Here is a 13005-nt window from a genome sequence, read left to right as displayed (position 1 = left end):
TTAGGCGTGAAAACGACAGTGAGAAAGGAATGAGGGCGAGTGTGTATACGTGAAAGACAGATATATACGAAAGAGCTGTGGGTGTGATGGTATTAACACAAATGATATAAGGTCACTTTAGAGGAAAACGACTGCCTGTACCTGACAAACAAAGACTTTATCTCAAATGTGTCTGTGTTTACGTGCGTCACTTTTTTTGGATTTCATTCCAAAGAATCAATATACAGTATATATACACAAGGGCAGCTTACCGAAGACTCTGGCCACGAAGCCGAGGGGGAAGTGCGAGGAGAAGGCGGTGAGGAACCAGGGTGTGGCGTACAGGCTGGGTCCAATCTCCTGCTGCTCCAGGTGGCTGTAGAGATCCCTGTGGTAGTCGTGGAGCAGCCGCGACAGCTGGTACATCTGAATCTGACGGGAACAACATACCAAAGATTGTTTTTTTTGGTTGGTGCGGTGGAGTGTACATCATGCGCAGGTTGTGCTTTTATTATTTTGTGCGTGGTTTTAAATTTAAGGCAGAGATTTGGAGCCTATTCTCAGGCTCAAAAATGTAACTAGGCCTGGTTTAAGGACGTGAAGACTACACAGCAAATGTCTCTTTTCAGTAAAGAAACAACAGCTTGTTATCACAATAGCTGTTCTATCAAAGGGTGATATAAAACCTACACCATGGGAATCTATAGAAAGGCATAGCCCCGCCCCTTTAGGTAGATGACCATAGGACCTTATTTTGGAAAAAATATGTACGGTAGTCAACAGCGGGAGACAAATCATTTTTGATCACGTTTGAATTGTGCCATGAATTACACTTATGATGTCTCAATTTTAAAGATCATTTTGCAAGTCGAGAAAGTCGCAGTCTGGCATAAAACGTTGGAAATTAAGACCCCCAAAAGTCGCGCAATTGACGTCTGTTGCTGAAGGTAAGACGACTATGTGTTTTGTGACACTCACACGAACGTTACATTTGTGTACGGAACATAGCTAAGTTAGCTTGCCAGACGTACACTGACAGACTCTGTAAGTGTCCTATATATGTGGGACAAAGAGGCTCTGTGTGTGTGTGTGTGTGTGTGTGTGTGTGTATCCATTTCACCTGCAGGATAATCATGTCAGGCCTGTACTGTTTGCGGAGCCCCACGTCATACATGAGAAATTTGAGCATGTAGAAGGCGTCCTCCTCCTCCATGTGTAACAGCAGCACTCCCGCAATGAAGGACAGGCCCTGGCAGTAGCCCACCTGCAATTGCAACGATAACAAACTTGACGTCCACACAGACAAGGAAGGGGAAAAGGGCTTAAGCCAAATAAAGACAGTTAACAGTTCTATTTAGTCCATCAAAAGAGAGAGAGAGAGAGAGAGAGAGAGACAGAGAGAGACACAGACAGACAGACAGAGAGATATAGATCGAGACACCCAAAAGAAGAATGAAATGGTACCTCTGGGTCCAGCAGTGAGTAGGCTTTCAGTAGATTATACAGAGACAGCTGTCCTGCCCCCAGCTGTGCTTGGAAATACGGATGAGTGGGAAAAGTGCGACCTGGGATGGAAAAGAGAAAAAGAGCGAGATATGATCCATCTTGCCTAAACTCTCTGCACTGTTTATATTTACTATGAAATTGCTGCACCAGACAAACTGGCCTATTTTGATGTCTGCGATCGACCTGATGAAACTGTTTTAATAGATTTGATTTCTTTGACATTTGTCTGAATGGAAAGAACCTGAGGGTGTGTCTGAATGGGGTGCTAGACTTCCCGCGAGGGAGTCCGGTGCGTGAGCACGTGTCGTCATGCTCACAAATGAAACCGCCCCGCTTTAAAGTGAATACCCGTGTACCCTCCTTCAGAAAGGTTACATAAGGTAGGACAATATAATGTCCCGGGATCTGTGATAAAGAACATTCTTAAAGAGGCCGGGCTGGTAATTGGCAGGTGCGTAATTCGGTACTGAGCAGAACTTGCAGCGTGTGACAGTGTGGCTTTTGGAGAAGACAGTGACGCCGTGCGCGAGTTTGTATGCACGGAATGCGCTGTAGGGGCTTTATGAACATAATGCCACGACTCCCTCCCCTGCCTGGAGGGAAAAGTGTGTCTATGTTTCCGAATGTAAGGTGTGCTGAACTTCACAAGCCGGAATTCTTCTTTTTCTTGCCCAACTTATGTTGTTACCTCAGTTTAAACTGCGCATTTGCATGTTTACGTGCTTTCATACCACAGCCTTTGTTATGTGGCTACGTAGAGTCACCTCCGTCCCCGCCTGATGTAGCGTGAATAACATGACAGATGAAAGACGGTAAACAGCAAAACACAGGGGAGGTTAGGTGCTACAGGGATGGATGTGTGGGTGGATGTGTATGTATGTGGGTGTTATGTGGGTGGGGTGTAGGTACTGTGCGTGCGTGTGTGTGTGTGTGGGTGGGTGGAAGGTGTTGAGGGCAAAAGCGTGAGGTTTGAGACATTACAGTGTACTCAGTGCAGAGTTTCACCAAATTAAATGTAAGACCTTGTTTAATTTACCTCGCAGGACAGCTGGATTCTCGCAATACCTATCTAGGGATGGGTATCGCTAGGATTTAAGCGATACAACGAGAAGTGTTTAATACCTTTTTCACAGCTATACTTGCCAAATAATGACAGAATACCAGCAGGGACAATAAGGTCCACAATTATTGGATAAGTACATACATTTATTGACATGTACATCGCCTATTTGTCAGTACTTCCCAGCCTTAAATAATAATTTCTAGTAATGGACCCAGATACGATATTGAAGGATGGATTAACAAGATAAATAATAATTTAAGTACATTTCTGTTCAAATCAACCCATTATGAGTCGATGAGCTTCTCAGCCGCTGTAGCTAGCAGTTAATAGATGTATAATGTCTCCCGACAACCTGCAAGCGGATACAAAACACAGCTACAACTCGTAGCTGGCAAGGAAAATATGCATGAATTGCATTCACTTTTTAAGAACTTTCAAGACCTGTGGAAAATCTAAAGAATTGTGCTCATGGTACTGTGCATCCATTTACCCAGATCTATGAGGATGGCGTGCTGCTGCGTGGTCAGCTGTTTCAGCAGCTCTTTGTACGGAGTGTGATTGGCGGGCGGTCGGGACGGGACCGTCTGCCTGAGCAGGTATTGTTCGGACAGAAACTTCCAGATCTCGCCCCGGTGCTGCCTCGGGACGCCTGTCGGAGACGAGGGAGGGTTAGTTCGAAGGTGGAATAGTAGGTTAACCAGCTGTTTCAAACCAGTAGTATGCAAATCATGAGGTGACTTGAAAATGTGGTGAAATTTAGAGGCTACTCTTATATATACCCATCAGCCAAAAAAGTGCACGTTTCTAAACGGTGAGGGGAAACGGTGTTCTGCTGTATTTCCCCTCGAGTGTAGAATGCAGTCTTAACCGTAGGAAACACAGAGCTGTATGCAAACATTATAAATGCAATAGTAAAGTAAGTGAACTACGCATTTCAAATATTTATAATACATAATTTGAATCCTACAGACTTATTTTAACACTTCGGTGTTTATATAAATGACATAACAGCGATATAATGTGTTTATTAACAGAAAGAGCCTGAGTACAACCATCAAACTCTCAGCAGCATGACCGCCGGCTCAATGTGATATGTCATCATCTTGCGTCATAATCTAGCTCTTGAGGCTACTTGAGCGCTAACGCAGCGTTTCATTTGCCAGTAGCCTTTTCTGTGTGCACGTGAGCTCTCTGAACGTTTGATCTCCCCTGTTGCGTTTGAGGAGGAGATAACCTTGCAGTCCTCTGTGCAGAACCTGCTGATACTTGAACATGCCTTGACAGCGAGAAGGGGGAAAACACAAAAATACACACCGACTTTATTGAGCACAAATGTTGAATTAAAAACACTTTTATGCTCTTTTGTTTTGCCATATTTGGCAACAGGGCCCGGGCTGTTGATAAGGAGAAACGTTACAGTACATATTTTCACTTTTGGGGCTTTATACATTAAGCTTTGGTCAATATTAGCTAATACTTGGGGAACAAACATCTCCAAGAAGCACTGATATATGTATCTGCGGAGCCAGACGCGTACCTTGTGCAACAGCAGCGTGGATGGTCTCCGTGTCAAACTTGACCCTTGCCCTCGCAGGAGTTCCCAGCATCTTCTCCCAGACCAGAGTGACCTCCTTCAGACACGGGGTGATTTCCTCGTAGTCCAGCTTCAGGCGCTTGTTCTGCAGATCGCTCTCCGAGGCTGCGAACGGAGAAAACACAGAGGACGCGCGTCAACGATGCGCCGTGTGTGTGTGTGTGTGTGTGTGCGTGCATCTCTCTTCTCAAACCACTAACCTCTGTACGTTTTGTCCTTTTTGTTTCCTGCACTCGATCACTTTCCTACATTACTCGGACAAACTTCCACACACACTTTGTCAGAAGTATAAAAACAGTGACAATTTCTAAACAGACCAAGCCACACGCATTTCATGAGTGAAGCTGTCATCATCTAGTGACTGAAATTAGCACAAAAGACCAGATGTGCGCAGGATGTTTTAGACTTGTGGTACTGAATCAAAAAAAGGGTTTGGGAAATGTTGGGTTTGGGAAATGTTGAGAGCAAACAGCTCAAGCGGTTAATGTGCGAGAAGTAACTGCGGTAGGAGCGCTTAAGCCGGTGTTCATCTTCAGTTGTTTTTTTTCAAGCCTGCAATAACTTAATGAATACTTCGTAAAGGGCAACGAAGTTGTGAACACAGCATTTACACCATCACCTTTTAAGTTGTTGAATCAAACTTGTTAGCAAACTTCACATCCAGCAGTTACAGAACGTTTATCTGTTATTTGGAGTCCTGTTTCTGGGCCAGCTGGCAAACGTAAGTCCAATATTCCCGATCTTTTAGCTCGGTTTTTGGTCTCCACCAACTGCTGAGGGAAATATCTTTCTCTTTAGCTGCTAAACCCTCCATTGTGTTCACCAGCTAGCTGCTGATTGTGTCTCCAGTTTGGGGCCGAGAGGGTAACGGACCAGTTTTTATTAAATCCAATCAAATTTGGATGTTTGAAAATGACAAACTGAGTAAATCAAGGAACATCTTAAAGCCTTTGACAGAGGACATAAGATGATAATTAGAACACGTCCCCCTGCGGTGTTACAATAAGACGGTTTTTTGCCCAATCTATTTTGTGGCTTTCAGATTAACACAAACTACACAGAGAGACACAAACTGTGAACTCCGTTGCAACATGTTGACACCAGCGATCAAAGAAGGTGAGGGCACGCCCAGCGCCCCTCGCCTGTTCCTCTCTCTCTCTGACAACACCCTTCCTCTCTTTCCTCCCTAATCTCTCAACCCACAGCCCTTCGTCTCTTCTCTTTTCTGCCTGCACTCTGAACTCTTTTGTCTCATCCAATCCCCCGTTTGTCTCGTCCGTCGGCCACACTCTCCCTCTCCCTCCTTCCCAGTTGTGGACTCTCTCTCCACCCTTTCACACTCATCCGTGGTGTCCACCCGCTGACCAGCTGCGGGTGACATCATCGCTACGGGAGAGGAAAGAGACAGCAGTCCATTTCCTGTTCCAACCTCCATGGACGCCTTCCCAGGCTACTGACTGAAGGCCGGGACGCAGTCTTCAGCTGTGTGGTGCGACGCATGCTGGATGTTGGGTTAGAGCAGACGGCACTGGAAACACTCTTTGGGTGCGCTCGGCATGACAGAACTTTTTGGGTCACGGTCGAATGAACGGGGGCCGATTAACAACAACAGAGGGTTTTCAAATAGAAAACCTTTGTTTGTGTTCTTTTATGAAAGATCTCGTCAATTATTGCAGATTTGCAATTCTCACCAATAAAGTAAGCTACTATGACCCCCCCCATCCTCATGTTCTATGACCACGCGCCAGCTAGTGAGCCCATTCGGCAACATTTTTGCAAAACATGAACTCAGGCAAATACCACAGCTTGAACGAACAAACTGAGTCAATTCAGTGCCTCGCAAAAGTGGACTGCTATGCATAGAGCTGGCATTATAATCCAGGATAAAACACATTTTGAAACATATCGGGCATAAGACAAATTAAAAACATCTCGAGATATCTGAAAAGTGTTTTTATGAAATGCTGTGTATCATGCCCTCAGCAATCAAAGACAGAGAAGTAGCGGGAGTGACCTGGAGGGCGTAGTCTGGATAATAATAATAAAAAAAAAAGCAAAAGTTGGACGGAGCAGACAGCGGACACACCCAGGGTAAGAATAGATGCTGCTGGGGCGGCCGTGGCTCTGCTGTCTGTCTTATCTGGAGAGGGCGAGAGTCTGCCCGCTCTCCATTTCTCTCCCATTCTGTCTCCCGGAACACCCCGCCCATGATAACACACACACACACACACACACACACACACACACACACACACACACACACACACACACACACACACACACACACTTTCACAGTTGACCCATAAAACAGGCAGCAGCGTGAGAGATAAACAGAAGGAATGGAGCTCCACCCGGACAAATAACGGATGGAAAGGTGGAGCGCGGGAGGGAGAAATAAAACAATGTTAAACTAATGGACGCCAGAGAAAACCACCACACGCCGCAGATGTGTACATTGCATCCACACAGAGGGTGTGAGGTCACTGCCCGGACATGTTTTTATTTCATCATTATTGACCCACATTCTCTCCGTCCACACCCTGTTATACAGGCAATTACTTCTACTTGTGTGATGGAGTCATGGTATGCATACAGCCAGTTAGGGGGTGAGGCGCGCAGCTAGGTGTGTGTGTGTGTGTGTGTGTGTGTGTGTGTGTGTGTGTAAGCATGCCAACTGGGTCAGGAAAGAGGAGTCGCACTTGGCTAACATATGCCTACCAGCGAAAATGTGTTATACAACCTCTTCATTCGCGATGGGGGCTAAATGTTAAAAGAAACAAGTGTGCGCTTGATCGCCTAATAAAATAAAAAATACAATCCAACTTTGCAGGAACAGGCAGCTGTGAAGGATTTCAGTATTAAAAACATTATTAGTATGATTAATAACACCCCAAGTGGTGAGTAGAAGTGTCGTAATAATAAGAATGTCAAAATATGTTAAAAAGTCACAATATATTTACTTATGGAATGTATAATATGTTTACAGTATGTTTATCATAGAAGTGTTAAGCCATAAAAGACAATCATTGAATGTATTAAACTGTGAAGAATAGCCAAGGGACAGAAAGGGATTTCGAGACAGGCATTGCAGAGACCACCAGGTCCAGAGGAGGAGTCCGGACAACTTCAACCAAACACTGAGATGATAACTGCCCGAAGCCAGGAGGGGCTATTGAATTCAGGCCAATCACAGAGGCTGATACTGGACATTTAAACTTTCGGACAGAGACTTTTAAATATAAGATAGTTCCAGAGGGTTTTGGCTTGAGTTCGCGCCGTTACCACTCTGTGTAGTTGACCAGCTGGGCTGGCCTATTAGGTGGGCCTTGTGAGAACTCTGCCCCACGGGACATATTGATATCGATAGAGTAATTCAGTTTGCAACTGTTCTAGCTTCTCTTGTTTATTAAATATTTTTTGATTGTAAACCGGATCCAGTTCATTTTTGGTGCGACTTCGCTGCCGAAGGTTTGCAGCAGCGAAAGTCCAGCGGTCTGGGTCTCCCCTGAAAAGATCTAGCCCCAACACAGCAAAGAAATGTAGAGTGATTCTATGACCTCAATGATAGTGGCTTTATTACCCGCCCCCCCCACTCACCCTGTAGCTTCTGGTTCTCACTCTCCATCCTCTGCAGCAGGATCTGCTGCAGGATGGCCTTCCTCCAGAGCTCCCTCAGCTCCTCTTTGCTCCGTCTCGTCCTCTCCTCGGGCACCGCCCGTATGGACGAGTCCCCGCTCCCTCCAACTCCCACCTGGCCAGCGCACAGCAGGCCCCCCTCCAGACAGGGGTCCCCCCTCTCTGAAAGACACGTCAGATCACGCTGCATCAGGCTGGATGAGATCACGCTACATTAGGTGTCCACTGCATACACAGCAAATAATTAACAAAAGGTAACACTTTGTTATGTTATGTGAAAATAATAGTTAAAAAAATAGTTTGAATAAGTTTTAATTATCATGGGACATTTTTTCTTTTTTTTTTTACTTCATTCATTGGACCTCAGTAAAAAAAAAAAAAAAAGTACAATTTGCAACACCTGTGCAAAACAAAATGATAAACACAGATGTATTCGACACAGTCTGGTGTGTCGCACACAAAGTGTAAAGTAAAAAAAAAAAAGTGTTTGTGTGACTCCACCCCAAAGTACAGGGTGGATCCCAAAACCTCAAAATACCGTGTTGTTTAGAGGAAGGACATAAAACTATCCAGCGCTTCTGTTTCAGTTCATAGGAACATCAAGATTCATTTGATTGCATGCTACACCGCTAGGTGGGGTTAACGTTCACGTCTGCCTTTGTCTCTGTATCGGGGTGACGTTCCAAGACGTGCTGAAACCAGCAAAGTCGTTATACAAACATATGGCTCTTATGTTATAAGTGTGACACACACACACACACACACACACACACACACACACACACACACACACACACACACACGGCAACTCTCTTGAGAGACTTGTGTATTTCTTAGACAAACAGACTCCTGTCCTGCTTGAATAGAACACGGCTGAAGAGTCAGCTTCGAGGCGTGAAAAGTGTGCGTGCACACACACACACTTGCAAACACATACAAACATCTCCTGCGATCCTCGTGGACTACTTTAACCCTCTAGCCCCTTACCCTAACTGTAGCCATTAGAGCTACCGTACTGTGTGCGCCTAAACTTAATGCCAAAATAACCACACACACACACCCCCTCTTGCATAAAGTGGCATGATCCACTCCCTGAGCAAACATTTCACCAGACCCATGTCCCTGAACACACACACGCACGCACGCACACACACAATATATGCAAAGTAGATCAACGCGGCTGGTGCTTTCCTCTGGCGCTGTCTGTGTGTGGACTGTCAACATGACCTTGAGACACCGTCATCCCTTCCAACACACGCACAAACTCGACACACCCATGACCTCATGCATGTAAGCGCACACACACACACACGCACATAAATCCACGCCCCGACTCGACCCAACTCTGGAGCGCTGCATTGGGCCAGCAAAAAGCCCATCAAGCTGAGCTGCTAAGAGCACCGCGTCTCCTTCACCTCGCGGCGGTCGACCATCAAAATAAAAGTCAGGTGCAGATGTAATTAATGGTGAGGAGAAACGTCCCGCTTGATGTTCGGCTGTTTTGGTTTGAAAGGGAAACTGGGCCCTGAAGCTCGTTCATCTCTCATGAGCAGCATGGTGAGTGGGGAGGGTGGATGAAAAGGTCACACTAGTCCCACATTCCTGTTGCGTTTATGAAGACTCCAACATGCATGTGCACGGACAGTAATCCACCAATCCAACTCCGCCACTGTGAAGGTTTTTAATACTCAGTTGGTGTTGCGACAGCCTCAGAGGTGTTAATTGAACCGTATGGAAATGTTTGTGGCTGTGTGCTCAGAATTTGGAAACATCAGACTTTGGCACCCCCCAGTGGTAGCATAAGACAAAGACAGTGGCTAGAAACTGTGTGGCCTTCTACACATAGTGGCTAACATACATATGATGATATGATTTCAGTGAGCTTAATATCAATAATTTGTACAGCTGCTTTTGAAAAAATTATTAAATTAGTACTTCAAAGTCATTATTATTTTTCTCATGCTGTGTTTTTGTAGTTTCCCTCATTTATCGGGGAAGAAGTCACACCTGCATTGTAAACTACACAAGTCAGTCCTATCACACTGTAAGAACCCAAGTTCATGGGTTCCAAGTAGCTCTGGCATAGCAGGACTTCCATAGAAACATCCACCCTTATTATTGTTGTGGCGTTGTTGTGGCATGACAACATTACGGCAGAATGTGCTGTTATTTAGGTTTCCGGGTCAATGCCAGTTGACTCTCGAAAGCAGCGGGGGGAGTATTTATTTTCCCGGACTCCTTATCTCACCCGCGCGCGTTTACTCTGGCGATAGTAGTTGAAATAACATGCAAGCATTCTGTTAAACCTGTAAGAGGAGTTTTGAATAGAAGACGGTTGGCAGGGACACAGACAGCTGCTGTCTACATTGTTGGTGCTTTTCTGACAAAACTGTAAAATTATGTAATGTGCCAATTTAGAGAGAGTTCATGACACTCGCACAAAGACAGTCCACCCTTAGAAACCCACGTAGACCTGGTTTTGTCTAGTTTAGGGGGGGTCGACAGTATATGCCATAAAGAAATTTTACCAGAACAATCTAGATTGATAAATAGCACTACAGGTAAGAGGTAAAAAATAGTTTTTTTTTGATTTTGGGGTGAACTGTCTCTTTAAGTTACAAAATGTTGAGAACCCATGGATTATGCCATATGAAAAAAAAAACAGCTTCTCAAATGTGAGGGATTCAGAGACAAGACATTCGAGGACATCATCTTGGACCTTTATTTACGGACGTCTTATAAACCCGAATCTTTGGTAGCGCCCCTAATCAATTTCAAGCCGGAGTTTAATGCATGTCACTGAAACAAACTCAAATGCTATAAGCTGACTAAAGAGTTTACAAGACTCAAAAACATTTCTTCAAACACTAAATATAAACACCTTTAAGTGTAATAAAGACATTCCTTTCTTTTGCTAACGTAAGAGGTAATTGTATGGACATGTCTGTTTCTTGTTTTTTTTAAACATAAGTTATTGTGGAGCTACAGTGTGACCAACCCAACTATTGACACTGTCAACACTTGTCATACACCCACACAAGTAACAAAACACAGGATATGAAGACATGCAAGCACATGCATGATTCCCATGTCTACACAGACAGACACACAGACAGACACCCTTTTGTGTAGACATTGACTGAGATGTCATAACGTCCCTTCTCCGTTCTCTACACTGGCTCCCTGTAAGAGCTCACATCCAGTTTAAGAGTCTGGTGCTAGCCTACAGGGGAGTGAAAGGAACAGCTCCTTCCTATCGCCAGGCCATTGTCAAGCCTACACCCCCGCCCGACCACTTCGCTCTGCTGCCTCGGGGCAATTGGTTGCCCCGTCGCTCAGAGGTCCTTGCGGCCCATCGACTCGGTCATGGCTGTTTTCCGTCCTGGCCCCACAGTGGTGGAATGACATCAGGACAGCAGAGTCACTGCCCATCTTTCGGCGCAGCTGAAAACTCACCTCTTCAAGAAGTACTACCCAGAGCTTTCCACTCAGCACTTATTGTATTCATACTAGTTTGTTGCACTTTTTGTATTTGTTTCTTTCTGCACTGTACTTTTGCTCTGGTTTATTTAAGCTCTTAGATGCTTGTTTGAAGAAAGGAGATGCACTTATGACTTCTGGTGACTAGCAGTTCTCTTGAATACCTATGCTGAATACACTTATTGTAAGTCGCTTTGGATAAAAGCGTCTGCTAAATGACTGGAATGTAATGTAATGAGACCGGCGAGCAATAATTCACTCTCTACTTGAATCCTTCACGCCTCTGAAATATCTGACAAGGCTGTAAATTTCAAGACAGACGTGTCTTAATTTAATTTAATTTCTTTCACTCGCATATTTTTGCTGTTTTTAAAGCCTGGTTCCGTTTGCTATTATGGTGTGTTCCTCTCTTGCGCCACATGTTTTTCTAGCCGTTTTTTAGACACCAATAAAAGGAAAATGTTCTCAACTTTTCAGCGCCAGGTGCGGAGTCGTACCGGTTGTCAATGTCACACTTGGCCCTGGCAGCCGATCAAATGTTTCTTTTGGTAGGATACTAGGCGTGCCTGTGCACATGTGAGCAACTGTCTTGACCTGGAGCTGAGTTCTTCTTTGGAAGAAGACAAAGTAATCCAAATGTGAAGATCTCAACTGCACAAAGCAGGTATTTCTGTTTCTGTCTGCCAAATGATTTAAGAGAGTACTGTTTGGTATCGCAGAATCGTTCCCTGCATCAAACTCTCTTTGACGCGCGTGTGCCAGTGTCAGATTTTGTTCCTGAGCAGATTGAATAATGTTTAAATTGCTTAATTATCTTCAAAATTTGTCGTTAAAAATAATATGGAGAATTCAGGATTTGAGCCAATTCTGTCTGAAAAGCAAATCTTATGAATTACTTGGGTTGTCAGAAAATATCTATATACTTGAGTATTGTGATATTATGTTTTGTGATACTGTTTAGATTCTTAAAAACACTATCGACTAAAAAAAAAAATGTAATGCATATATACATACACACACACACACACACACACATATATACACATACATACATACATACATATATATACAGTGGGTACGGAAAGTATTCAGACCCCTTTAAATATTTCACTCTGTTTCATTGCAGCCATTTGCTAAAATCAAAAAAGTTCATTTTATTTTTCATTAATGTACACTCAGCACCCCATCTTGACAGAAAAAAACAGAAATGTAGATATTTTTGCAAATTTATTAAAAAAGAAAAACTGAAATATCACATGGTCATAAGTATTCAGACCCTTTGCTGTGACACTCATATTTAACTCACATGCTGTCCATTTCTTCTGATCCTCCTTGAGATGGTTCTACTCCTTCATTGGAGTCCAGCTGTGTTTAATTAAACTGATTGGACTTGATTAGGAAAGGCACACACCTGTCTATAGAAGACCTTACAGCTCACAGTGCATGTCAGAGCAAATGAGAATCATGAGGTCGAAGGAACTGCCCAAGGAGCTCAGAGACAGAATTGTGGCAAGGCACAGATCTGGCCAAGGTTACAAAAGAATTTCTGCAGCACTCAAGGTTCCTAAGAGCACAGTGGCCTCCATAATCCTTAAATGGAAGAAGTTTGGGACGACCAGAACTCTTCCTAGACCTGGCCGTCCAGCCAAACTGAGCAATCGTGGAAGAAGAGCCTTGGTGAGAGAGGTAAAGAAGAACCCAAAGATCACTGTGGCTGAGCTCCAGAGATGCAGTAGGGAGATGGGAG

General features: G+C 44.3%; 1 protein-coding gene across 5 annotated transcripts in view; it reads right to left on the bottom strand.

Annotated features, from left to right (window-relative positions):
• tbc1d1 (TBC1 (tre-2/USP6, BUB2, cdc16) domain family, member 1) overlaps positions 1-13005 on the bottom strand; it is a 62729-nt gene that overhangs the window by 5619 nt on the left and 44105 nt on the right. For all 5 annotated transcript variants that reach the window (XM_031876280.1, XM_031876279.1, XM_031876281.1 and 2 more), the window contains 6 exons: positions 7740-7940; positions 4086-4247; positions 3039-3197; positions 1444-1544; positions 1100-1243; positions 252-411 (listed from right to left, as the gene is read on the bottom strand). In XM_031876280.1, the coding sequence (XP_031732140.1) occupies positions 252-411; positions 1100-1243; positions 1444-1544; positions 3039-3197; positions 4086-4247; positions 7740-7940 (927 nt within the window). The remainder of the gene's footprint in view (positions 1-251; positions 412-1099; positions 1244-1443; positions 1545-3038; positions 3198-4085; positions 4248-7739; positions 7941-13005) is intronic.

The sequence above is a fragment of the Anarrhichthys ocellatus genome, unplaced genomic scaffold (genome assembly GCF_004355925.1).
Source record: "Anarrhichthys ocellatus isolate YVR2014 unplaced genomic scaffold, GSC_Weel_1.0 scaffold107, whole genome shotgun sequence".
Classification (NCBI taxonomy): Eukaryota; Metazoa; Chordata; class Actinopteri; order Perciformes; family Anarhichadidae; genus Anarrhichthys; species Anarrhichthys ocellatus.
The sequence above is the reverse complement of the archived record's forward strand: the minus strand, read 5'-3'. Positions and strand labels throughout refer to the sequence as shown.